Source organism: Malania oleifera, chromosome 5 (assembly GCF_029873635.1).
Source record: "Malania oleifera isolate guangnan ecotype guangnan chromosome 5, ASM2987363v1, whole genome shotgun sequence".
NCBI classification, from domain to species: domain Eukaryota; kingdom Viridiplantae; phylum Streptophyta; class Magnoliopsida; order Santalales; family Ximeniaceae; genus Malania; species Malania oleifera.
In genome coordinates, this window is record NC_080421.1 from 49,964,722 (window position 1) to 49,992,413 (window position 27,692).

The window sequence follows — 27,692 nt, forward strand, 5'->3', positions numbered from 1 at the left end:
CTTCTGCATCTTATTTAGAGGGACGAGGACGGATGCCCGATTGACTCAGCTCAACTCGTGTGGAGGTTAGCAACTCCACTTACAATTCTTTCCTCGTATAAGTGCTACGAATATTGAGTCGTACTATGTACTAGTCGTTACACCTTTTCACTTACGTTTTATTTTGTACAAGTGGAGGGATTAGTTGTTGGTGCTTAATGTTGTGTAACACACGCTGCCCTGGTACAGATTCGAGCTCGACATGCACCAGGAGCATGAGGTAGTCTCGGTCATATGCATTGACAATATTTTGCATTCTTTGCAGATATCCCTACCCACCTCTTACATGTACCATATGTTTATGTGCAGTTTGTATGGGTGCCATACACGGATGACATTTTAGCCGACCTACCGATTGACTATGCAGTTGGGTCCGACCTCTGGGTTGCCCGAGTGCCACTTATATGTTTTCATATTATCGAGTGGCATCTCCCAGACCGAGTGATGCGCCAGTTTGGCTTTCGACAAGGCATCCCAGACCGCTTCTCTACTTTGGGGGTTGATGTACGTGGGGACGACCTGCACGAGATTGATGGTCGCGATCGGGGGAACATGGATTGGTCTGCCGAGTACGCAATGTACGTGAGTATGCGGGGATATAGGCGGGACTACATCGTACAGGGAGTGGAGGCGGACGGCCCGATGAGTTCGGAGGATCCATATTACACGTGGTACAGGTCGATCACACGACGCTCCGTAGATAGGACCGCGGCGGTCTACATGAGCCTCGTACGCATACTCAAATGCATACCTAATTTGTTACCGTTTACATTAACAGTTTAATGTCGTAACCACTATTTTCGTATGCTACAGGCTGACGTATTGCACCAGGTCGACATACTATCATCAGACCCCGTTATAAGCGATTTAGCGAGAGATGGTTTGGACATTGTCTACGAGGACGGGCGACGGATCCCTACCCTACGCTGGCCCTCGACACCACGAGGTGGTCGAGCAGCTACCTCCAGTCGTCCATCGAGTCCGGCCTTCTCACTACCCATTGTACATGAGGAGTACGTATTCGGGTTGTCCGCACCGTATGCCCCATCAATTGCCGCTGATATTGCGGGACCCTCCAATAGACCGCCAAATTATCGATCTGACTCTGCCGTGATCCCGTCGATGTTGTACCTACTAGACGACCCTCTCGATGCGGAGGAGGTGGATGCACCCGGGTTGCCACCTCAGACTCGTCCAGAGACTACATACGACATAGCTCCCTGTCTGCTTCACCTGGAGATAGATTATCCAATACCTATGGGCGGAGACGACAGACATGCAGCACAACGACGTGACCGGACGCCAGACGCGGATGAGCAGCCAGGTGAGAGCAGACGCAGACGACAGCCACCCTGACACTAGAGACAACCTCCCTACGGCACCGAGTAGGCGATGATTGTCATATTATTTCACTTCTACAACATGTATATGTTCATTCTTTCATTTGTACATCATGTATATGTTCATTTGTACATCATATATATGTTTACAACTTCATTTGTACATAATGTATTTGTTCATTACTTCATTTGTACATAATGTATTACTTCATTTGTACATAATGTATTTATTCATTACTTCATTTGTACATAATATATTTATTTATTACTTCATTTGTACATCATGCATTTGTTTAGAATATATCATTTGTACATAATGTATTTGTTCTTAATTACGAATCTATAGAGGTCATATGTAAAGTGCCAAGCATGTATCAATTGTATTTGAAGAATGTTTTCTTTGCACAGGTGCATGGATGGATATGCTCAATTTGTAAACAGGACTCTGCCAAAATAATAGTGTAGTATTTTGATAGGTTGAATGTATGCGAATCTTGTGAAGGTAACGTTGTGAACATACTGGTATCAATTGTATTTGAAAAATATTTTCTTTGCACAAGTGCGTGGATGTGCTCAATTTGTAAACAGGACTTTGCCGAAATTAGTACAGTGTTTTGATAGGTTGAATGTATACGAAACTTGTGAATGTAACGTTGTGAACATACCGGTTCCATTAACTTTTACCGCAGTTCCATTCCATGAGTCATAAACATAATTGCAAAGTAATTAGTATAATTGTAAATATATTCTTTATTTGTGTTTATAGGTATTGAAGTGTTTTCCTCTATTTGTTTGACATTTTCTTGATTTTTATAATTGTGTTAAGTAAATTAGTTAACATATAATTTCATATCATCTAGGCATTTCCAAACTTCGATGTCTTCATAATTAATAATCTTAGGTACCAAGTCCATTAGCTTCCGATGTCTTCATGATTCTAAGCCTCTTCACTGTGTTGAGAAACATCCTATACACAAACCAACAAACATATGTTTACCATCTAAACATCCAAAGACAATATTGTCTTTTCCAACAACATAGGCCTCTGTCTGTCCAAAGTACCTAGGAACTTGAATGAAACAGACCTTAAAAGCATGGTCCAAAATGTTTAATATTACGTTACTAGTAGTGGAGCTACTGCTCCTACACCTTAAAATGTTGCTCTAAATAGACCAACTACTCTTCCACAAGGCTAGTCTTGTCATTTGATGGGATGCCATTTAGGGCTTAGTAGTGCATATACAGACATCAGTCATAAATAATTGCATATATACACACAAAGACTCATTCACAAAAACATATATACATAAGTATAAATATATTGCACTAGTATAATCATTTAAAACGAAATGAAAGGTGCATACTCCCAAGGAACATCTCGTACGAGCATCAAGTCCCCCTCCTTATCTTCATAAGTGAGCACAAATTCTGATGATCCATTTAAAAGCTTGGTGGCCTTTCTTAATTGCTCACTCTCTCCACTCGAACCTAGTTACACAATCACAATTACATTTTAAAACTAGAAATGAATTATCTATGTAACTCATTACTGTCCTAGTCCTACTAATTTGACCTTGATTATCAAAATGTTTATGTCATCTTAAACCACTTGGTTCTAAAAGTTAGTCGTTAGATTGAGGTGCAACAATGATTTAACAATAATTTCACATCAAAACATTTAAGATCAAATTTATAAAAAATAAGTAAATTATACATTACTAATAAAAAATATAAAAAAGAAAGATTACACTCATGAATGGAAGTGATGCATGTGGTTGGATTACCCAACATGTCCTCCCGTGCTTGGGCTAAAGTAGCATATATAGAAGAAGCATTTAGATCCACTTTCCTCCCTATTGACAATCCATCCATATTAACCTTAAGAAACCCAAGATGTCCTTTTTTCATAGCAACAATATTGTTCTTATTACTACCATTGTACACTTTTTTCTTTGAAGTTTGCTTCAATTTATCATCCTCGCATGTCTCATCTTCTTTAGAGGTCAGAGTCTTTACCTGGTTAGCAAAACTGTTCATCCTATAAGCCATATAGATGGTTTCCTTACCTGGTTAGCCAAGCAAGCTGTTCATCTTATAAGCCATATAGACGGTCATCCCACAACTTGACTGCTCTTAAGGAACAAAATTAATTATAGTAATGACTTATGAGTAATATATTAGTTGACACATGGAGAGACAAAATAATGGAGGCAGTCATGATCCCAATCCTTTAACAATCCAAATTAATGGAGGTATATCCCAATCTTTTAGTTATCCTCACGATCAACATTTTATTCTCTACTTTTCATCATTCTAATTTAAAAAAAAAAACGATTAACCCTTAACAGAAAAAAATCGAAACACCCATATCAGTAAAATAAAAATGACGTTAGAATTTATAGGAAAAAAATGGTGGAACAGAAACAGAGAGAGAGAGAGAGGATAATAAAGGAATAAACTCAAAATACGAAATGCCAGAAATGTGGAAATTAAAATCTTAACTCCATCAAAAGGAACAGTATGATAAATTGATGGATCATCGACTCTCTTTGTGCTAGAGATAGCGGCAACAAATGGAGCATGTTAATATTTAAATATTTCCTATTCAATAAAATATATAAAGATTTCCCTATTTAATTAAATATAATTAGTGTATATTTATAGTGTATGACTGTTATATTAATTTTTTTTGATAAAAAAATATTTTTAACTAAATTACAAACTGTAAATTATAAGTAAAAGTTTTAATTAATAATTGATTCTTCACTCAAATAATTTAGAAAATAATATAATTAATAATGAAAACCTGGTGCACAGAAAATCTCGCTACTCCAAGTAACGAGATTTAACTAAATTAAAATATAAGTGAAAATTTAAATTAATAATTAATTTTTCACTCAAATAATTCAGAAAACAAAATTAGGTGTACAACACAGAAAATCTCGCTACTCGTAGTAGCGAGATTTAAATGCCAGACCCATTCTCGTAGAAACGCGTGGTAACTAAATCTCGCTACTCCAAGTAGCAAAATTTGCTTAATGTCAACACGTGGCAAATCTCGCTACTTGGAGTAGTGAGATTTGTTTAAATCTCACTACTTGGAGTGGTGAGATTACGTCAGAATCATTTTGAAAAATATTTCCCAAAAAAGGGTATTATTTAATATATTTAAAAAAAAAAGATAATTCGGGAAAAAACTCTTTCTTTCTTACTATTTTGACGTGGCAAACATTTATTGGTTGATTTGATGCGGAGATATGGTCGCTTCCGCAGCAAATACAGAACTGTAGTCTCTCCGGCTTCATTTTCAGCTTGTCTCCTCTGTTCTTCGGCCACTCACTAGCTACACAGACGCGTCGCACGCATTGATCAGGTGGCGGGGTGTTGCAGAGAAAAGAAGGCTCGACAAAATGACGGAGGCGACGATCCGGACGAAGCCGGGGATGGCGAGCGTGAAGGATATGCCATTGCTACAGGACGGCCCTCCGCCGGGAGGTTTCGCGCCGGTACGCTACGCCCGCCGCATACCGACAAAGGGTCCAAGTGCCCTCGCAATCTTTCTCACCGCGTTCGGTGCCTTCTCCTGGGGCATGTACCAGGTCGGCCAAGGCAACAAAAAACGCAGGTCCGCTCTTGCTCTATCTGACTGTCTGGACGTGGATTGTGAATCTAGGGCTTATGACTGTTGCTTTAGTGTTCTTGATGATCATGATTGCGGGGCAAGTTAGAAATTTGAGGTATTTCTGGGATATGCTTCATAAAAATTGTGGATTTTGATAATTGTTTTGCTGCAGTTGTTAGGTTATTTGGAAATGATTTAGGCTGCGTTTGGAACTTGGAAAAGATGGAAGGAAAGGAGATAAAGAAAAGAGAGGGAATCTGCTTCCTTTCTTTGGTTATCATGGAAAATAAGACGTATCAAGTACAATTAATCAATGCACTTTTTTTTTTTTAATTTAAAAAATCCTGATATTCATTGTCCTTGATCTTCAATCATGCTTCAATAAAATTTATCCAATATTTTTTGAGAAGGAGAGAAAAGACGGTGGAAACACCATTTGCCATGTACCTTTTCTCCACCTTCACAAATTATCAGTTCAAACAGAGAGCCTTATTAATAGTGAGCCTAAGACTTGATTTTCAGCATGTGTTGAGTAAGATGATTGGCAGGGCCATTTATAAGGGTTTGGTTTATGGTATTGCTTCGGGCGGGTTGGATAGAGTGATGGTCTCTCAACTGCACTTTGCTGATGATGCTATTCTTTTCTTGTGGTAGGTCTTCTTTCTATAATATTCTCACTATTTTATATGTTTTTGAGTTAGTTTCAAGGCTTAAGTTTAGTTAAATGTGATCTAGCTTCTATTACTCTTAAGGCATTAGTTTGTAGGCTTAAGACTAATTTAGTTAAGAGTGTTCTAGTTTCTATTAATCCGAGTCCATAGGTCATGTCTAGGTATGATGCTTAGTTAAATGGGCAAGACAACTACTGCATGGGCTTTGGTTGCAGAAATCAAAATATCCATGGGTTGAAATAGTCAAAATCCCTAGAGAGGTTTTTATTTATGCAGTTTGTGTCTAACAACTTGGGATGACCAATTTTTATTGATAAATTCTTACAATTGGTGGTGGAAGTGGGGGTGGGGTCATCCTTGAGAATTCCAAATGGTAATAAAGCTTTGGGCTGATGGTTGTTTTTCAAGGCGTTAGATGGCTTTAATGGGACAAGAAATGGATGTTAAATAGAAACCTATCCAAGAAGTTTCATGTTTAGTATGAAAGAATGGCTGGTCACCAAATTTGGTTAGAGACTGCAAAGTTCCTCTTGAGCAATGAATCATTTCTTCTCTAGAGGACATTAACACTTTCATCAACATCTAATAGCAAATTGCCGGACAACTTTTTAAGGATGGCAAGCATGGGCCCCCGTTATGAGCATGAAATTGCAAGCATTACCAACACAAGGGGAGGTCTTAGAAATTGAAGAGGTGGGGACGAGGGGGTGTTGCAAATATTGAGTGAGGGGTCAGTTCATCTTGTGAAGCCCTTATCATTCCATTGATCTTGCTAGTCAGCTAGCAACCTTTTAAGGATAAGGTGAGGAATGATCTTCTAAGGAGGGAGGAAGTGACCGCTTAATTCTATCAGGTGGTGGTTCCTATTGTTGTCAGGATGAGGATGCATATGGAGGCCAGACTGAGGGAAGATTCCTATAAGAAAGGTCGCATTCCAATGGAGATGCTTTGTACTCAACAAGTATTTACTTTTTGATTATGAGCAGAAATTGAATAAATTGTATGAGGAGAAGAATAGAATGTTATTGCTCATAAGGATGTGTTTGCATGCACCTCCTTTGGTGGGGTTTGGCAGATTTGTAGATCTTTGTTTATCAAGGGAACTATCTTGTTGAAGATGGATGTGGGGTGCTAGAGCAAGAGGCATTACATGAGGGTATAAGGGGTGTATTTCTTTTGTACTTGAGCATCATGGTACGAATTGAATTGGGATCTTAACTAATGATATTGTTTCACGTAGTCTTGCTTCTTGTCATTGTTTTATATGTTCATCAAATAATTTTGTGCTCCTACGAAATTTTCAGGTACTTGAAATGAGAATATTAATTTTGGTAAAGGCAACTTGCCTGTGCCTATTGATCTCTTAATTGAAAAGGATCATTTGTGTCCAAAGAGCTCTAGGTTCTGAAGGATGGGCAATGACCTTAGAACCATCAAGGAATGAGAGGGACGATTGGGAACCACAGGAGATGTTTGATAGAATGGGTTGGGAGTTAGTCCTTTGGGTTAGGCTTTGAAGGTTATTTTTACTCCTAGTACCTATTGACTAGAAAAAGAAGAGAGTAGAAAGTGAATTGCAAAAATTGGTTTCCACTATCAATTATGGGGGAGAGAGGGATAAGGGAGGTGGGAGTGGTAAGATGTCAAGATGAAGTGGTTGAGTTGGAATGCTAGGGTTTTGGGGAGTTTGGCTGAGCATCTTAATATTAAGGAGAATGGGTTGCTTGTGTATTGTGTGTATCCTCATATTTTTCAGTTGTCTTCTCTTCATGAAACTCTTACTTCCATTATGCTTCCCTTGCAAAAGGGTGGGCATTATTGGGATTTTCATGTTGTGAGAAGCCTTAATGAGAGGGAAATTGATGAGCTTGCCCTTTTGATAAATGTGCTTTATTGTGTTAGTTGGGGAGTGGTAGAAGAATTTGGAGTTTTAGGATTTTTTTGGGGAACATTATGCAAGTCTTTATTTTCTTATTTAATTCATGATCCTAATGTTAATCCTTTTGCCCCTTATTCTTTAATTTGGAAAGCTAAACTTCCTTCAACGGTAAAAGGCTTTTACATAAACTGCAATTCTTGAGAAAATCAGTACTAAGGACTTGCTTTAGGAGCGAAGACCTAACAAAGCCCTTGATGTTTGTGTCCTTTGCTTTATGAGTTGGGAGGCTTGTTCTCATTTGCTTTTACATTGCCCCTTCAACTTGGTTTTTGGAATAATTTGTACAGTAATTTGTGCTAGAATTACCATAAAAAAATTTTGTTTGATATTTTAGGTGAGAATTGGGTTTGCTCTTCTTTGGAGGTTTTTTTTGCAATATTATGTTTAGAGAGTTTGCTAAGGGGAAGGAGAGGAAAGCTTAGTTGTGTTGCTCCATCATTGCTTTCGTTTGGTGTATTTAGTTGGTGAAAAATTCTATATTTTTAAGAGTGTTGCCATTTCTCTTAGCTTGGTTTGCTGCTCAGTGAATGTTTTCTTTCGGAATGTATCTCTAGGAGCTTACAGTGGGATTGAAGTGCTTTGCTTGATAGAATTATCTTGTAATTTGTTTTTTTTTTTTTCTATTTTTTTCCTTTTGCTACCGGAGGACTTGTCCTTGTTGATCTCATTTGCTACCAATCTGCATCTAAAATCTTCCTATCACCAAAGAAGGCACCCTTTTTGATTGTGGGAAATGATATCCAACAAAACCGCTGCCAATCTCTTAGATAAAGCTTTTGTCAAGATCTTATAAACACTTGCCATCAAGCTAATTGACTTAAATCCTTGATTCTATTTGCACCAGGGTAAAAGAAGTTGAGTTAATACTCTTACACGTCACCCCATTATAAAAAAAAAAAAAAAAAAAAACTTATGAAAGACTGAAAAGATCTTCCTAATTTCAAAAATTCCCAAATGTCCAAGGAAAAGCCATCCTAAACCCATCCAGCTTAGGAGCCTTATCTCTATCCATCTCAAACACTCTGCCTCTAATCTCCTCCTCCACAGCAAGCCCCTATTTGGGCTTGGAGAGGGATCCGGGCAACAAAGGAAAAGAGGAAGGCTTTGTCTTTCATTGCTCTTGCAATTTTTTGATGTGCTTGGAAAGAGAGGAACAGAAGGGTTTTCAAAAATTCAATCTTGACGCACCTGTTCAGTAAAGGGCAGTGGTTTATTGCAGTTACTAGTTGGCATAGTGGACTTGTCTAAGTTGTGGAGTAAATGGGCTTCTAAATAAGGTATTTCATTAGTGATCCTTTGGGGACCTTGGCTTGTCACATGAGTCTGGATTTCATATTCTTGTATGTGAAAAGAAGTATAAATGTCTTCATGCACCAGACGCTCATTAATGAGTATCATATCTTCAGAATTGTAACCTTCTCATGGCATATAAGCGACTAATACATTTTTTACCAAAAAGAGTTCGCCGCCAACTGCAGCGGCACTGTCGGCTAAAATTTGTCCATTTTTAATGCATTTATCTTGTTGAATTTGTGGTTTTTGATGCATACAAGTCTTTTTGTTGGAGGGTCTATTTGGTATTGTTGTTGTTTTCTGTTTTTGTATCTAGAAATAGATTATAAGAACTTGTTTTTGTCTTGCTAGTTTTTTGTTTCTGTTCGGTTTTCAGCTGTTTGCGAAAAAATTGAAAACTAGTTTTTTTTAGTTGTTTTAGCATGTTACCAAAAATTGTAATATCCAAAAATAGCTCTTTTGGATTAAATCATTCATTTTATACACTTTAAAATAAAAAAAAAACAAAATTTCATATGAATTAAATATAATTAAAATAAAAAATATACATAAATTCCAAAAAATAATAATAAAGTTAATTACAAAACATTTATACTATTTTTCAATTGTCATGCCCACTAAAATTTTTATTGTAAAGTAAATTTTGAAAGTAGAATAATGAAGTAAAATAATTATAATATTTTTTATTTTTATTATAGTATTTTTTAATGTGTATTACTTTGCAAGTCAATTATTTTAATAATATTGTTTGATTTAAAGACGAAAATGATCATTTTTTAATTAAAATTTTAATTTGTTTTAGTTTTATAAATATTAACCAAATAGGAATTCAATCTTGATGCATCAGTTCAACAAAGAGCAGTGGTTTATTGCAGTTAATAGTTGGCATAGTGGACTTGTAATTTAATGAGCTTAATGTAGGGTCTGATTGGTATTGTTGTTGTTTTCTATTTTTTTTTTGTTTTTGTTTCTACATAGTAAAGAAATAGATTATAAAAATTCGTTTTTTATGTTGCTATTTTTTTGTTTTTGTTTGGTTTTCAGTTGTTTGTGAAAAAAATTGAAAACTAGATTTTATGGTTTTTAGTTGTTTTTGCAGCCTGTTGCCAAAGATTTTATTATCCAAAAAACTGTTTTTTTGGATGAAATCATTCATTTTATACACTTTAAAATTAAAATTTAAGTGAGATGATCATATGAATTTAAATATAATTAAAATAAAAAATATGCATAAATTTCAAAAAATAATAATAAAGTTAATTACAAAACATTTGTACTATTTTTCAATTGTCATGTCCACTAAAATTTTTATTGTAAAGTAAATTTTGAAAGTATAATAATTAAGTAAAATAATTATAATCATTTTATTTTTATTATAGTATTTTTTTAATGTGTATTATTATGCAATTCAGTTATTTTAATAATATTATTTGATTTAAAGACAAAAATGATCATTTTTAATTAAGTTTTTAATTTTTTTTAGTTTTATAAATATTAACCAAACAAGTTGCTAGTTTCTAGTTTTTAGTTTTTGTTTTTGGTTTTTGGTATTTGTTTCTATAATTTTTGACATTGATACCAAGTGGCCTCGTAATTTTTGATTTTTGCAACACCCTTCAGGTTGATTGACTTCTTGTACTTTGGGTTGGCATCCCCTTGATGCCCTTTAATGCATACCCATTTTAGTGAAAAAAAAAAAAGCTCTCCCCTTCTTTTTGTCAAAATAGGGCACTGATCCAAGTCCTCAAACATAGCCCTTCCCTCATCCTCCTCAAAACGGGTTCCTGTAAAAATCCATGTCCGTAGCTGCAATGCAATCAAGATCCATATTAATCAAACCCCTATCATCCTCTTCTATAAAATTACTTCTCCTATTACTCGCCTGCCTGGAAATGTCTCCCATGACAATTTCGTCCTTTTCACCATTCATTCTAGACTTCTGCCTGCAGTTCACCTCTTCCCTCAAAAAGAATTTGTTCAAACTCATTAGCCAACTTAATTCGTATACCAGCCACTTCTTAAAAAGGTGCCTCAGTTTCTAATCTATATGTCACTCAATTCTTGTAGAGTACCTTGTATCCTTGAACAAACATTATCAAAAGCCTTCACATTCTAGGTTTTTAGTTTTTCTTTCATAAACTCCTGCCTCATAAAACAAACCTACCAACCTTCCATTATTACTCTTACCCTACTAATCTATAGTCAATCTCCGAAAATCAGAACATGTCCCACATCTCATGGTTAGATTCATTTACTAAAGGGCAATAATCAGATACCATTCCAGAAGCACTTCTTGAGTTAAGCTAGGAAAGGCATTCTCCTAAACTGTGTTAAACGAAGACCTATCATTCCTAGTGGCTACTGACCTATTATGGGCAACAAACCAGGTGAATTGAGTGTTAGAAAGAGGAACCCTCAAATCTTAATCCTTGATAAATGAGTCAAACTCCTCCTGCTTGAACTGATCTTGGAACCTCTCAATTTCTCATCAGGGGATCTTATAACATTAAAATCTCCTCTTGGACACCGATTCGAGAAACACAAATGATGAACCGCGGCAAACTCATCCCGCAAAGTACCCCTTAACTGAGGATAATTGAGTCCACAAACTGAGGTAAGCCACCACTCCCCCTAGCCTTTAACATCTAAAAATAACAGAGGAAAGGAACCTATTAAAACATCCAATTTTCAAGTGAATCTAATGGTCTCAAATGACCAAAATGCCCCCCTCCCCCGAGGATCCAGCAGATGCTAATCAAAATTAATGCAATCACAACCTCTAACTTAGTCTTGTAACCTAGCAATGTCCAGGGAACCGGGCTGCGAAAAAAAGAATTATAGATTTCCACAAAATCATTTCCTACAATACCCCTGGAAGACTTGAAAAAACCTGCACTGTAACAGTCTGGGCCAGGTGCCTTTTGTCAGAGAAAGGGAAAATAACCATTCTAATCTCATCCTTATCAACATGTTTAAAAAGAAAATCATTCTGAAGATCTGGCAAGGATAAATTCAATAAGCTTCTCAGAAAATGAATGCTGCACTCTATACTACCTTGATTTTTGGTGCCTAGAAGTTTAGAGTATAATTTAATCAGATCATCTTTAATTTCCTCGTGAGAAACAGCACTGCTTCCATCAGATTTTATTGGGACTTGAATTTGGGATTTAGATCTTTTAGAATTGATAACATCAGAGAAAAAATTATTGTTCCTGTCTCCCAGTTTCAACCAATTAATTCTTGATCTTTGTTTAAGCATATTGTCTTAGTCCTTTAGAAAGAATTGTATGATAGTTGAGCTTCATTGTCTTCCCTTAAAAAGTATTTGGACCAGGAGAGGGGAGCATAAGGGCCTGCCAAATGGTCAAGAATATGTTGGCCATATGAATCTTGTAGTGGATATGGCACCATAGTGAAGCTTATGAAAGCTTCTGAGATGAATTTTTAATGATTTTTAGCTTCAAGAAAATCCTGAACATGGGGGAACCTGAAGAAGATATAGAGGACCAAGCTTCCTTAACAACATCCTGGAATTCAGGGTGGGAAGCCCAGCAGTTCAAAAATTTGAAATGGAAGTTGTCCCTTTTCTAAAAGCTTCTCTACCAAATGTAACATCCAGGAGAATGGTCAGAAATGCCAGGGATAGGGAACTCTGTAAGGATATCAGGGAAGGAACAAAAAGATGCAGGCAAAGCCAAGATTCTATCAAATTCTCTTGCTAGAAAGCCTTAATCTTTTTTATTTGACCAATTTTTTTTAAAAAAATCAGAGTAGGGAATATCCTGAAGACAACAGCATTTAGACAAGTACTGAAATATTCCATGGCAGAAACATAAGCTGTGGACAAGGGTTTTTCTCACAATCCAGTGACATTTGTCCAAGTGAGCAGAGAATTGACCAAGATATTCCCAAAGCCATCTCATCTCATTAGCGTAGTTTGAGGCACAAACATAAAAAATCTAAACACTGAGATTCACAATGTGGTTTTTTATCGAGACTTGAGGATGTTGCTGGATGCTTACTATGTTGATAACTTTAGGGTCATAACCCACTCACGGGCTGCCTTGATAACTATCTCTGCTCTAGCTATGAAGCAATACCCAAATTTTATTGATAGCACAAGAGACCAAGGTCTTGAATTTTGATTTTCATTATTGAGGTTTCAAAAGAATGGAAATATTGATGTTGATGTCAATTTTTATTTCAGAAAATGATGGAAATATGCAGTAAAGCATGAATTCTTTTTTGAAATTTTAGAGACTATGAATAGACATAATGATGCACGATTTTGAACTAAAATATTATAAGAGTGAAATACGTCAACAACAGGTATGTCGTGTAGAAGGTGGAATAGTTGTAATAGATATTTAACATATTCATTAATATAATGAAATTTTATAATCAGTTAAATATTATTCAGATACTGATAATTTTGACATAAATGGTTAAATATAATGTTTTAGCCAACATCTATGTTTAGTTTTTCATATAATTTCGAAAGTCTGTAAGCTTTTCTTATCCTTGTGTTTTATCTTTAGTTTGAATAAGAAAAGAAGATACATTCAGGAAGAAATTCAATTTGGGTTTGGAATCTTAAATTTGAATTTCAGGGAAATTTTTCGCTGAAATTTCAAGATTTTGATATATTCAGGTGATTTGTGGAAATTTCAATGGAAATTTTGGAAAATGGAAAGCAGAATTTTGACCATTTCCATGGATTACAGGCTTGATTTTGGAATTACAAGGACCCATCATTCTTAAATTCTTCAATCTCATAAAAGAAGACATTTCCTTTTGGTTTAGGGGATCATTGAGACCCCTTATATTCCAGTGTCCTAGATTTATTGACATGAGGAATTTTCAGGGAGGTTTCCTCCAAGAGACCCTGGGACTTGGTCATATTTTCCTTTTTCTTAGCCTTTTCCCCAGAATAATTACCTTTTCTGGAAAGTACTATTCTGAGGATTGGTAATAGATCTGGTCATGGCTGTATTTTGGACAATACAAGGAATTGTAACTCTTCTTTTAGATCCACTTTTAACAGCAGAAACTGCCTGCTGCTTGTTGGCATAAGCCCCATTTTCCAGTTGAGTCTCAGATGCTGCAGTCATAAGTAGGAGTATGTCCATATATCTTTCAGAAAGCTGAGATTTCTTCTCATGAACTGAGGAAACTTCATTTTCAGTAATAGATTCATTCTTTTTGAGATTACAATAATCTCTTTTAAGAGTCCTATTTAACCTGAATTGCAGTTCCTCCCGAGGGAATCTCTTCAGCAGCCATGGAATCAACTTAGGCAATCTTCTGCAAAGTATCTCCTAGGATTGAAATTACTGTAACCTCAGAGAGTTGAGTTTTCCTTCTAAAGGTTGAGAGAATTTCTTTCCCAGCATCAGAATCCATTTTGGAATTAGAGGACTCATTCTTAATAAGTTGAACTGTCTTAGTCTGTATTGCAGCTTCTAAAAGAGAATCTTCTGAACTCTTATTTCTTCTTCAATGTCTTGAAGGATGGTTAAGGAGCTGGATAAAAGAGTAGTATCTCCCCCAAGGTCAATAATATCATTATTTTTCTTCTTCCACAACTTTTTCACTTTTTGTTCCTTTTCAGTGTGACTGAAACTCAAAATATTTGGAGCATTTCGAAGGCTTCCATGCAATTTCAAAATCAGCAATAACGCAGTTACCTTCAGGAGTAAGAAGCTCAATCTGTTAAGAGATATCAGTACTGAGTTCCATTTCAATACAAATTTGAGCGCAAGTAAGGGTTTCACATTTTCTTTGTGAACAAATTGATATACAGTAATCTGCCTACTGCACTGGCAACATGACTCGGTCTAGGTAAAGTCCAGTAAATTGTTGGAATTTAACCCATAGTACCATATCATACAATCAATCTACAATTTCTGTCCTCCAATTTCAGATGATCATGGAGAGCAGAAGATAGGATTGTTTCCAATAAACTATGTACCATTATCCATGATCCAAGCCTTATCCTCTGTTGCGTGTTGCTGATGAAGCGAGCTGGTGATGAAAACAACAAATATTGTCAATCGTACAGGCTTTATGACACTGGAAAGGCTCACAATGGAAGTAGATTGGCAGTGAGATTTTGTTGGACAACGACAAAAGCTTCAATTGTGTCAAAAGGCTTAAGCTTTGATGTCTGGGTTGGTCCACTTAGGGCTGGAGGGGATCTGGTGCTGTAACATTTTTTATTTATTTTATTTTTCTCCAAATAATCCTGCGGCTGGTTGGAAGTAGTGGAGGGACAGTAGAAGTTGATCTCAAATGGTGGTGTGGGTGGAGATGGTGGTGGATGCAAGGCAATTTAAGTTGAACTCGCGAACACTATTGAGTTTAAGTGGAAACTTGCAGACAACTGCGTCAAACATTGACAGCAGTGGCAATTTGAGCGAACATTGTGGACCCTGTCAAATAAGTTGAGCTTGTGAACACTATGAGATCGAGTGGAGAATTGCAAACAACACTGTCAAACATTGACAGTGGTGGCAATTTGAGCAAACATTTGCGAACCCTGTCAAATAACACTGACAGCCATGCAGGATCTGAGTCTATGTTGATTCTAATTGATGCAGGACCAACATCCAGCAACTTTATTCTCAAATACGATCCTTAAAACTAATACATAAGGGCCTATATATAGGCTTACAATGCTTGGAAGCTATGCAAACTAATTTAAGAATCCTAAATAAACTAAAATACTAGTTCCTAAAATAGTTACCTAAAATCTTACTTCAAAAATTTGTAGTATTCTAGACTTTTGATGATATGTCCCTAATAAAAATATCCTAAATAAATCAAACGAAAATACAATAAAATTAGGGAAGGAAAAATAGCTGTTTCTTGTGTACTGCATCAACTTTAGCACACTATGCAGAGTATTGGCCTTTGAATTCAATGTTTGAATTAAAAAAAATAAATTGAGGCCGATATGCTGTCCAAAAATCACTCACACATGGGCTGTTAGTTTCCAATTTTGAATTGCCCTATTGATTTCCCCACTAGATTTTTTTGGAAAATCCCCATTGCTTGCTGGAGGACCCTCCATATTTGCAATTATGCATAATTAGGTGCATGAGACAGACGGGAAAATGGAAACTCTTCATCTTCTTACACCAAATTATTTGACCCATATGCCTTGCAAATTGAATGCATACCTTCCTGTGAAGGTTGCCCTTGATGTTATCAGTTCCCATAAGAAAAATCATCTGGCACTTTGAAAAACGATCACCATCCTGAAGCTTCCTTACCCATCTGAATTCTCAAGGATGATGTTACCCCTTTGTGTAAGAATTCTTAACAATAATTAATCATCACAAGTCATTAGAAAGCAGATTGCATGAGTAGAAATTGACCTGGTGTTCTGAGCATTGTAGTCCATGGATATACATATTTCAGTGACCAAAAAATTCTTGTAGTCGTTGCCTAACCCAATTAAACCTAAATCTCTAGCAATGTACAAATCAGCACTTTCTTGCTGGAATTCTCCACAACCTTGAGTGAAGGTGAGATGCTGGCGCACTCAAATGAAAATGACTTCAGTTTGCTTTGATAGTGAAAACCATGATGATAATTCTTCTGCAACTCTTTTTTTTTTGCCCTGGCATGATATAAAGAAATTATGAACCAGAGACTATGCTAAAATGACGAGGACACATGATGCCAATGCCATTAGTAGGTTATAAACAAGGCGGTGTTGGTAAAAGGTGGTGGTTATGTTGACAGGTGGTGGTGGTGGTGTGGTTGATGATGATAGGAAGGGTTAAAGGTTGTGATAGCAGCAAACGACAGTGGTGGCACTGGTATTCAAATACAGGTTTGAAACTTTAAGTATTTGAAAGTTCAAGAAACTAGATTTTTCCTAATTTTTGGCACTGGTATATATCAATAAGTGATGGAATTTTTCTAGAAGTGAACTCTTTAAGTCCATTGTCACTAATTTTTAGTTTGCCTGCATGTATCCAAATAGAAATAAGAACACATTTCCATTGAATAATTGTGTCTCTGCGAATTTAAAATAACAGTTATTTTCTGTAAAGCAGTCTCCCAACTTATTTAAATATAATTTCTCCTTGTATTGGCTAATTATCATATTTAAATTCTAGGTGACTCATAATAAAATGGATAAACTAGATTAGTAATCAAATAGTGGTCTAAAGTAAGATTGGCCAAACCCAGCTTGCCCTTGCACTTGCATATTGCAAATGTGCAAAGTGCTCTAGTAAGTGACACAATGCACCACTAGGGTCCTACAGTGAGCTGCTTGTGCCCTGTTCGCATGTGTGCATGCTTGGCGGTGCAGGCGCTGCTTTATGAAGCCCAAGTTGGCTGACCATAGGAAGGTATGGGAGATGCAGACTTGCAAACACATATTTTTTCCCTAAACTTTCTATACATTCTCTCAAAGGTATTTCTTGTGTTGTGCAATTTTGAAAACCTCCTCAAAAGACCCATGAATTTTGAAAGATTTTCTAAATTTGCTTGTTCATAACTAATAAAACATAGACGGAGTGGGGGCACCACTTAGGATTTTCAACCCACCAATAAGTGGCTGCACTTGCTATGGAACGAGAGTCCTACTTACACAACTTGTGTGTACAAATGGGCTCTACTTGCGTGGAAAATGTTGCTGTGACAGAATAGCATTGGTGTATTGTAAATCCTGCGCAGTGCCCCTCTTAAAAGTGACACAACGACATTGGTGTATTGTAAATCCTACTTGGTGCCCCCATTTCATATAGTTTCATTGTCATAGCAGTAAAACAATTACAATTATTGTTTTTCCATTTTGCTTATGAAATTCTTGGTTTTATAATAGTTTTGAATAGTTTAATTAACCATATACTTCCTTTATCCCTTAAACATTTCCAAACTTCGATTGGGATTTATTTGGTCCTGTAAATTTCAAATTTTTCATCTTTTTAAAGCCATCTTAACTTTAATGACTCTAATTTTGTGAATATATATCCAATTTTTAGTCTTTTCCTCATTTGTCTCTTCTAATTTCAAACTTTCAATTTGGTTTCATTAAACAACTTATTAAAGCATCTCTGCCATCTTTTTTTTTGTCTTCTTAATTAATCAAGATATTATCATTCTTGTCCTTTATACATTTTACATCACCTGAATCTTTACACATTCTTTCTCTTGCTTTAGCAAGTTTATGCATGTCTCTTTCTCCTTTTTTTTTTATCTAGTCTAGCATATAAAATATCATCAGCTCTATGTTTAGCTTGACTAATGCCTTTTTTGCATTTTTCCTTTCCTTTTTTATACTTTTGAAGGTTTTTTTTTTTGAATTTTTTTATATTTCTACAAAATTGCCATGTTTTATACCCATTTTGGAAAAAAGATTAATTAAAATTAACCCCTGTTTTGTGAGTAAAAAATCGCGAACCCGAGAGGTTCGGTCGCCCGAATCTATGGGCCAGTCGCCTGAATAGACATAGTGAATTTGAATTTTTAAGTTGGGTTCTGTTTACTGGAGACAAGGCTGATCAGCTAAGATTGGGCGATCCGAACCCTTCATAGGTTCGGTCAGCTAAGGTTTGGTTCGGTTGCCCGAACGAATCATTTCGGTCGGCTGGTCACATTTTAAACCTTCAGGGTCGGTCTGCCGAGGGCGCTGAGTTAGACAGGAATTTAGGTTCGGGAGCCCAAGGAAGTTGTGTGATAAATAGGACGGTCGCCTGAGCCCCCATTAAAAAATCTTTAATAAATAGCTTCGGTCGATCGAGGCAATTTGAACTCAAAAGGTTCGGTCGACCGGGGCCCTTTCAAAATGACCATTTTGCCCTGTTTTTGTCCTTTTAACTTATTCAACCATGTGTGAATATGTTATAGCATTTTTATTAGAGGGAATTTGGATCCTATGGTCAGTCTATGGTCTTTGAGCATTCAATCCTTATCATGCATGAGATGCAGTTATTACAGACCAGAAATCAAAATGCAATTACAAATTGGAAAACAAATGTCTTCTTCTCTTGCTTTTGAACCTGCATGGAATACGCCGGGAGTATGTACTTTAGGTCCTTCACGGCTTCCATTTCCCTTTTGCCTTATGTGTGTTGAAGTGTAAACCCATTCACATGCTCAATGCACACATAAGTAATTTGTGCGTTGTCGGCATCAAAACAGAGATCAGACTTAAAAAGTCAACAAGATGCATAATATGGATCATAGTGTTGAGAATCTTGAGATGGTGGATATGCTGGATGAGATCCATATGATTGTGATGATGAATCATCTAAACCAAAGTCGTCAAAACTACGAACCACACCATATGTATCTTCAGCAGAATCACAATATCGGTGTTGGTGACTTCTTCTAGTTGGTGCACTATAACTCTCACTAGGGTTACCTCTAGTAGTACTCCTTCTCCTAGGTTGTGAAGATTGGTACCCTAGAGGAATACCCAAGTCATAATTTTTGGGTATATCATGTAGTCCATAACGACTAGGAAGATATTTATTCCTTACAAATGATGTCCCTGTGTCATACCCATAATCATATTCTAAACCGCCACCACCACCACTTCCACCATCACCCCCAACCCCAACTCCATTACCATTACCACCATCATCATCACTTGGTGTGCTCAAACCAAGATTGTCATCATTTTGTATACGTTCAGGGCTTGAACTTGAATCATGCACGTTTATTGGTGGTTGATCACCTCCTTCTACAGTACTGCCAACCTCTTCATCTAACCAATTTGAGTTGTCCCGACTGTTGAGTAATGGTGCCTCTCTCTCCTCTAACCATGGACTCAAAGGATCATCTTCTTAAAAAATATAGTCCAAATTGATGGGATTGAAATTATCTTCAATTTCCTGTTGGTTTTTTCTCATTGTATGTCTTATAACTTTAACCTCATGTTGTAATGCACGAAAACAAGTTTTTGTAGTCTCATGTACTTAAATCTATTTCTTGTTTTTGTATGGATGAGGCTAAATGTGCTCCAATTACGCTCATTGTTCGAAGCTGTTGTGGTTTGGCTAAAAACTCTGATTGCTATTCTTTGGAGCTCAGGAGCACACATGCTATAATGAATCCACCATTCGATTGCATGAATAATTAAAGAGAGTTTTATGTTAGTAAACGTATTTTTCAAAAGCCAATTTTGAACATAAAGAGAGAAAATAGATCCATTCATCTATTATTTAGCTATATTTACTAGGATTTGTTTGTTTCACTTCCCTTTTAGCCAACGGGGTTCCAAATGTCTCCTACCTATCTCGATATAACAATTAAAAAATGATGATAGTGAAATATAATTAATTAATTAGATATATTAATAATTATTCTAGTAAGTATTACAGAATTTGAGTAATAGCCCGAATTTGAGTATCTATATTTGGTACCAACTTGGTTATCACTTTTTTAACCCTATCCATGACTTCTCTAGTAACTTCAGGAGAGGTGGGGTACCATAAAGATATTAAGGTTAAAAAAATATCCTAAAAGTAAATTGACAAACATATTAATCAATAGTTTTTTAATGCGACTATGCATAATTTAAAAATTAAAATAATAAGAAATTGTATTTGATTTACACTTTCTAGCATTGTGCAAATCTAGGTATAATTGAAAACTCCATTGGTTGTCAATAATTTTCCAATAGTTTTTGTAGAACCGATAATCTTTTTGAATGACCAACTTTGCCCTATCAATTGCGTCGTATATGAAACCCATGGTTGGTTTTTCATCACCTTCAACCAATTTAAGAACTTTCACTAAGGGTTTCTGTATTGTAATTATATTGGAGGACTTACGCCATAACTCTTTACGTAAGATAATCTTCTTCGCATCACATGCTGGGCATGATTTTTCCATCCCAAATCTTGAGTTTTTCCATGCATCAAATGTGAACATTTACCTTAATGTTTGTTTATGCCTAACAATTGTCTCCAAACAATAAAGTTGGTGGCAAATCGAGTGATGACAGGGCAAAGTAACTATCTATTATTTGTGAATTTTTTCATGAAATTCACTGTCCATGTGCCGTTGTAAATTCACTGTTCATGTGTGAATTTCTTGCATCTTCTAAAACCTTCTTCACATTACTTTCTTACCAATATCTTTAAGAATAAGGTTTATGCAATGAGTTGCACATGTTGTCCAATAGAGATTGGGTCTCTTTTGCATTAATAATTTCTCTCCTGCCTTCATTGCAACTTCATTATCAGTTATTACTTGGAGAACATTCTTCTCTCCAATTTCTTCAACCACCTCGTCCATTAATTTGAAATGAAATTTTAGATTTAATAATTACTACTAAATTAAAAACATGCAAGTCCATTATACTATTTGCATATACAATCAAAATTAGAAAATTATTTGAAATAATATTCAGCTGTTTGGCTTGGCATATTAGAGGCATCAACTGACTTGTGAAACACGGTGTCTCTATTGCAGTAAACTAAAAAGTTTATTATGTGTTTTCTAATTGGTCCTGACCAACCATCACACATAATGGTTACACCTCTCCTTCTAAATGCCAGCAAAAGAAGATATATAATCTCTTATTTCCCGATATTCTTGTTCCAAATAAATTTCATATGCCTCGTAGGGTGATGGACCCTTCACCCCCTTTCCAACCTCTGCAGCAACATCAAGCATAGACTGTATAAATGGAGAGTTAGCTACATTTACTGGAATTCGATTATAAATTAGGAAATTTCCAACTATTCCTAATATACTTCTTAAACCTTTTAGTAACTTAGTGTTTGTTTTGCACTCTTGCTTCTTTCTAAAATAGGATCCATTGCCCTTAGTCTAACTTCAGGGGCATAGGGATTGATCCATTGTTGTCCACTACCTACAGCTTCTCGAACACTATAAGTTCGAGCTCTACTGAAACCACTGACACCACCACTGCCGGAGCCACCTCCCTCTTCATAAATATTACCTAGTTGTTCTTGCTCGAAATCTCTATGTCTCGTCCTATTGTTGCTGTGATTGTATGCTTACTTGTCAAGAAAATCTCATTCTTTCTTCTTCTGAGTCTTCGTCATCGCTCAAATTCTCAAAATCTCCTCTAATTTGGGCTTTTGCTTCTTCTTACCCATTTTTGTTTGTCTCTTTTCTTCTCAACATATTATTGTAGATGTTTCATCATTTGTTCTCTTACTTGTGTGGTCACATTTGAGCATCCAACCACTTGACTTTTTGAATGTGTCAAGTGTTGTTTCAAGCGTGTAATGCGTCCTTTAATTATCTTCCCACACAATTTATACATAATAATATATCTGTTACTGTCCACCGGAGTACTGAAATGCCATCCAATGTCCTCACTAGGTAAGTTCTCATTTCCTCTCTCATGTGGCATCTTGATAGACTTGATTTGATGATCTTTACGCAAAACACATAGAAAATACGAAGTTACAGTCCTTATAAAAAAATGTATAATATAATTAGTAAATACTAAATAGTAAGTACTAAATAGTCTTTCTAATTTTAAATATTTATAACATAAAAATAAAATATAATCTTTTATTAAAAATAGTAAGTAATGTTTATTTAAAATCTTTAAATAATTGGAATTTTAAAATATTAGATATCTTATTTATTAGTAAAATAAGTCATAAAATTAATTATGATATTAGATATCTTTTAAATTTTAAAATATTAGATATATTTTATGGACTACATGATATACCCAAAAGTTATGACTTGGGTATTCCTCTAGGGTACCAATTTTCACAAACTAGGAGGAGTGCTACTAGTGATGTCCCTACTGAGAGTCATAGTGCACAAACTAGAAGAAGACACCAACATGGAAATCGTGATTCTGCTGAAAATTCCTATTGTGTGGTTCGTAGTTTTGGCGACTTTGGTTTAGATGATTCATCATCACAATCATATGGATCTCATCCGGCATATCCACCATCTCAAGATTCTCAACACTATGATCCATATTATACGTCTTATCTTTATCCCAGTGGGTTAGGAATCCCAGGATCTAGTGAGTCTTCTTCTACACACTACCTAGAGCCAGCCCCAGCTCCAACTTATGGATATTATTCATGATATGGTCAATGAGGAGATTATGCACCTCCTATATCAGTTGGATTTTCACCACCAGTAGATTTTCAGGAGCAACAATGAAATAACGTAAATATAGGTTTATTCAGCTATGTATTTCCACAAGGGTGGAGAGATAATTCCCAATACCAATCTCAAGATAGAGATGCAGATTATGAAGACCCTCCACGTCATTCTTTTTGGTGGTGATATGTGCTATGTTATAAATTTGTAAATTCGTATTCATGTATTTAACTATTGATATTCGATATTAATCATTTTTCAAATTCATGTATGTGTATATTGAGTATTGACTCATTTTTAATAACTTTATGTCTTTAATTAATTGATTCTTCATTTTAATTTCATTTCTACATTTTTTACCCATTAAAGTAATACGAACTATAAAAAAATATGCCTTTTTTTTTTTTTTTTGTAAACAGCACACTAAATTAATATAAAAATCATATTGCCCATTAAAAAGCATTTGTAGGTTGAATAAAAGCCGTCAAAATTCATTAAAAATCATGCATGGATGGATTTCATGCTTATTTTTCAATTTTGGCATGGTTATGCATGTGTGAAAAGAATTCACGACCATTACGCTCGCTTCCCATTACGTAACACCCGTGTCTCTAGCGTCTCGGCGACTGCTACATGACGTTTCCCGCGACCGTGATTTAAAACCATGGTTTAGATAGGATCATGCTTCGATACCATGTTAAGATTTGATTAAAAATGAATGACCTAACTTGAAGATGGGTCTCTCTCTCTATTTATAATACAAATTTAAATACATTCTAGTGACAATAATACCCTAACTCTCTCTCACTAATTAACATACTAACACACTCAATGATAATAATACTAAAAGACATGTATAACCTCTAATAGTATGTATGTATGCATGTATGTATGTATGTACAGTTATTAAAAAAGAACCAGTTCAGAAATATATGTATAGAAAATGCTCGAGTGCTTATATATGATATTACTTTATGGTCAGTGACTTCAGTGGAATGAGAACTGTTTCTTATTTTCTTGAATTTTGGACTTCTCACCCTTGCTACTGGCTCATCTTTACAATGTTTTTAGTTTCAAATACTTAGGTTGGTGAGAGGAATCCTTTACTGCCATTCCAGCCTATTTGTTACTGTATATTGTGCCAAAATTATGGCAATTATGTCTTTTCTCATTGCCTCGGCCACAAAATATTGTGGCTGCTCCAAATAAAATCAAGTCACTTTGATGATCAATGCATTCATACTATCTGTTTTGGTGCATGTTTGCTTCTGAGTCGTGACATTATGTTATTTTGCTAAAAATAATGTATTCTGTTTTATTCCATAGGGCAATCAAGGAAGAAAAATATGCTGCGCGTAGAGCAATACTGCCTATGCTTCAAGCAGAAGAGGATGAGAGGTAATGGTCATATTTAGTTGGAAGTTTCTACCACTTGTTCTGCAGTATGTGGTCTCCAGCATCATCACCATCTCTCTCTCTCTCTCTCTCTCTCTCTCTCTCTCTCTCTCCATTATAGATTTGTCAAAGAGTGGAAGAAGTATCTGGAGTATGAAGCCAGCGTAATGAAGGATGTGCCTGGCTGGAAGGTGGGTGAAAGTGTCTACCATTCTAAGAGATGGATGCCCCCAGCATCTGGTGAGCTCCGTCCTGACGTCTGGTGAATGGTAGCATTCTACTGCAGTTTGTTTTGTGATGTATTGTATCTGAAATGCTTTTAAGTTTTCCATCACCGGACTGTTCTTGTCATGCAACTTTTTTCACTGCGGTGGGATGTGAGGGGACTCTGTATTTTCCCCTTCATAGGGAAAGAAAGAAAAATGTTCAAATAATAATTCCTTGTGGGAAATTTTCAACATAAATATTCTTAAGGCTACTGATGTATTTTTCAACCCGTTATTCATGCTGGGATTGTTTCTCCTCCTTGTTGCCTTGAATCTGAGATTATTGAAAAAAGGCGGCCTGGCTGGCTGGTACCATTTCAGATGAATATGTTCTAAGTGCGCTCTCGCCTAAAGCTTATATGCAAAATCAATCACATATGATTCTAGGTGGTATTAGTAATCTCCAATCAATGTCCCATATTTTTTTTCTTTCCTGAAAAAGAAGATATGCGGATTATAAAATGGAGCAGAACAATATTGCTTGGGCATTAAGGTTGTGCTACATTTTCTCATGTAGATAATGCATCTGAATTATCGAATGAGTTTGGAAATTTGATGTCAGCAGTCTAGGCACTGATTCAATACAGAATGAGCAAGGCTTGGGAACTGTACAGAATGAGCAAGGCTTGGGAACTATGTTAATCATGCGCCTACCCTTATTATTCTTTTTTAATGAATTATAATTTTTATTGAGAAAGGCGGACAAAGTATACAGGAAGGAGGAAGAGATACCCTTCTGTAGAATGCAAACAGTAAAAGAAACCTTAAAAGCATTAGCAAAGCAAAGCTTGCCCTTCGACAAAATTCCGATGGGTTGCCAAAAACATGGACATATTCCATGGTAGGCTAAATGGAATAGCTTACGCTTTAGCATTTTACTCCCATCCAAATCCACCACACAACTGAGAAAGCAGCACTCCTACAAATAAGTTCCTCTGCTTATCTGTTGTAGAGTGCCCTCTATGGGAAGAACGACCAATATAACGCAAAGAAATGGGGTAATTTAAAAAATAATTAGCATTTTTCACATTCTAGTAGCCAAAAATCCACCTGCATTCGTTGTTGAAAATAGCTTAAGTCAGCCAAGACCATCTCCCAGCCCACTCCTAGGGGGTGTACCGCTCCTGCTTGAGGATAACTGGCCTCAATTCCTAAACTAGAGAAAGTTGATTTGTGTAGTATGTTTGAATTTAGATTTATATGGATTTAGAAGAAATTTAATGTAATTTTATATTATGTTTTGTCTTAATTTAGGCATTCAGATTCAAGTCTCAAATTTATGCTTCAGAACACAGGATTAGGGCTAGTATTTGTGAAGGAATTTGAGAAAGAAGGAGTAAGTTTGGAAAGGAAACTTTATTTAGGATTGAAGTTAGGTTTGTAACATGTGAGAAGACGAGAAATTAGGACTTGAAAACTCGCATTCAATCTGATTTGGAGCCCAATAAATAGAATAGTAAAGATAACAGAGCATAGCATAAAGCTAATACCCTCACATTTGGTAAGTTGAAAGCATTGCACTCTCTAGGAGAATAGAGGTTAGAGCAATCAGCTTGCAGCAATGTCAGATGATCATACTTCATTGAAGCCGCACAGAATTATAGGACCGTTGCTTACATAAACCCTAACAATAACTAGTCTCAACCATCAAAACTAAACTAACATTGACCTTGGATAAAACCCACCAAATAAAGTAAAGAGTCAATTTTAACTCTTAATATAATTACCAATATGCCCCTAAAATTAGATCCATAGTAAAACAAAAATAACCCCCAAAAAAACCCGTGAACGTTGCTCATCATCAATCAGTACTGCAAACAACTCAACATACTTGAGCTTATCCCTCCGATTCAGCTTCCATCCCATATCAACCCTCCAAATCAAATCTCTTGGTTGATAAAATTTCCCTATTCTATTCTTTTTATTTTTTCCTTTCCTCCTGATTGCATCGCTCTCTTTCTAAGGGCGGGCTCTGTGAATTGAAATGGCAAAGGGAGGGATGTTCAGTTGCATGGTACACTTCGATCTCATGCTTTAGAATTTGCCCACCATGCAGTATTTGGAGTCTTCAAGCAGGCACGAGCTTCATTTAAGTTTGGTATATAGCTAGGCCAAAGAATTAATAGCGTTGAAATTTCTTAGGACCGATATAGTCGTCCTAAGCCCTCTAAAATGGTGGCACATAATTCATATAGGGTGGTTCACTGCTCTCTCTTAATGGAGTTTAAGGCGCCTTGGTGGTGGGCGGTTTGATTTGGAGGCCTCTCGCATTTCTACCTACTTAATTGTCTCATTCAATTCCTTCTCTGAGCAGTGAGACAATATCATATCATATCATATGGTAGCATGCATGGCATTTAGTAATGAATAGGCTTTGTTTTCGATCATTCACGTCCTAAATAAATACAACTGGCCGACTGCAAAAGGCTAAGGCGTGCTGGGATATTGGTATAGGGCACATAGAAGGCTTGGGTGAAACCACATCATTAATTTTTTACATTTGGGTTACAGAGATTATGACTTGGAAGGTTTGAAGTTGTTCTGACCAGGGGTCTACCATGTGCTGTTTTCCAATTCTCATATCCCTTTTACATATCCCACGTTGATTAATTTTTCAACTTTGTATAAAAAGAATCAAAAACGATGAAGAGTTTTTTTTTTTTTTTTTTTGCTTTTAATTTTTCGTATTTGGAAAATTGAAAAACAAAATGATATTTATGTGTATTTGAAACTCAATATAATTTTCTACAACATATTCCTTAAATTTACACATATATAAATTTAAGATTTAAATTTTGGATTTAGAATTATAAGAAACATGATTAAATTCAAATTTGTCGTAAAAATTGAAATTACAAAGAGAGAAAAGACACATATGGGAACGAGAGAACGTGTTGCAGGGTCCTTCCAATAAAAATCTTCTTTAATTGTTAGTCTTTTGTAAGGAACTCATTGATGATTAAGTATTAATTAAACAAGTGGTATGTAATTATGTTTAGATCTTTTATAGTTCTACTTGATATTCCCTTATTTGTCTTACTTTTTAATAGACTT

The 27,692-nt window shown here is 35.8% G+C and overlaps 2 protein-coding genes across 2 annotated transcripts; one reads left to right on the top strand and one right to left on the bottom strand.

The window, feature by feature from the left end:
* Nucleotides 1-2,276: 2,276 nt before the first annotated feature.
* On the bottom strand, nucleotides 2,277-3,428 carry LOC131155969 (auxin-responsive protein IAA13-like). Its single transcript, XM_058109424.1, has 3 exons — nucleotides 3,164-3,428; nucleotides 2,744-2,867; nucleotides 2,277-2,346 (listed from the first exon to the last, which is right to left on the bottom strand). Exons 1-3 carry the CDS (start codon nucleotides 3,426-3,428, stop codon nucleotides 2,277-2,279), a joined length of 459 nt encoding a protein of 152 aa, XP_057965407.1.
* Nucleotides 3,429-4,603: 1,175 nt separating this feature from the next.
* Nucleotides 4,604-24,836, top strand: LOC131156507 (NADH dehydrogenase [ubiquinone] 1 alpha subcomplex subunit 13-B). Its single transcript, XM_058110240.1, has 3 exons — nucleotides 4,604-5,004; nucleotides 24,304-24,375; nucleotides 24,494-24,836. The coding sequence occupies exons 1-3, from the start codon at nucleotides 4,790-4,792 to the stop codon at nucleotides 24,636-24,638; spliced, it is 432 nt and encodes a 143-aa protein (XP_057966223.1). The 5' UTR covers nucleotides 4,604-4,789; the 3' UTR covers nucleotides 24,639-24,836.
* Nucleotides 24,837-27,692: the final 2,856 nt, after the last annotated feature.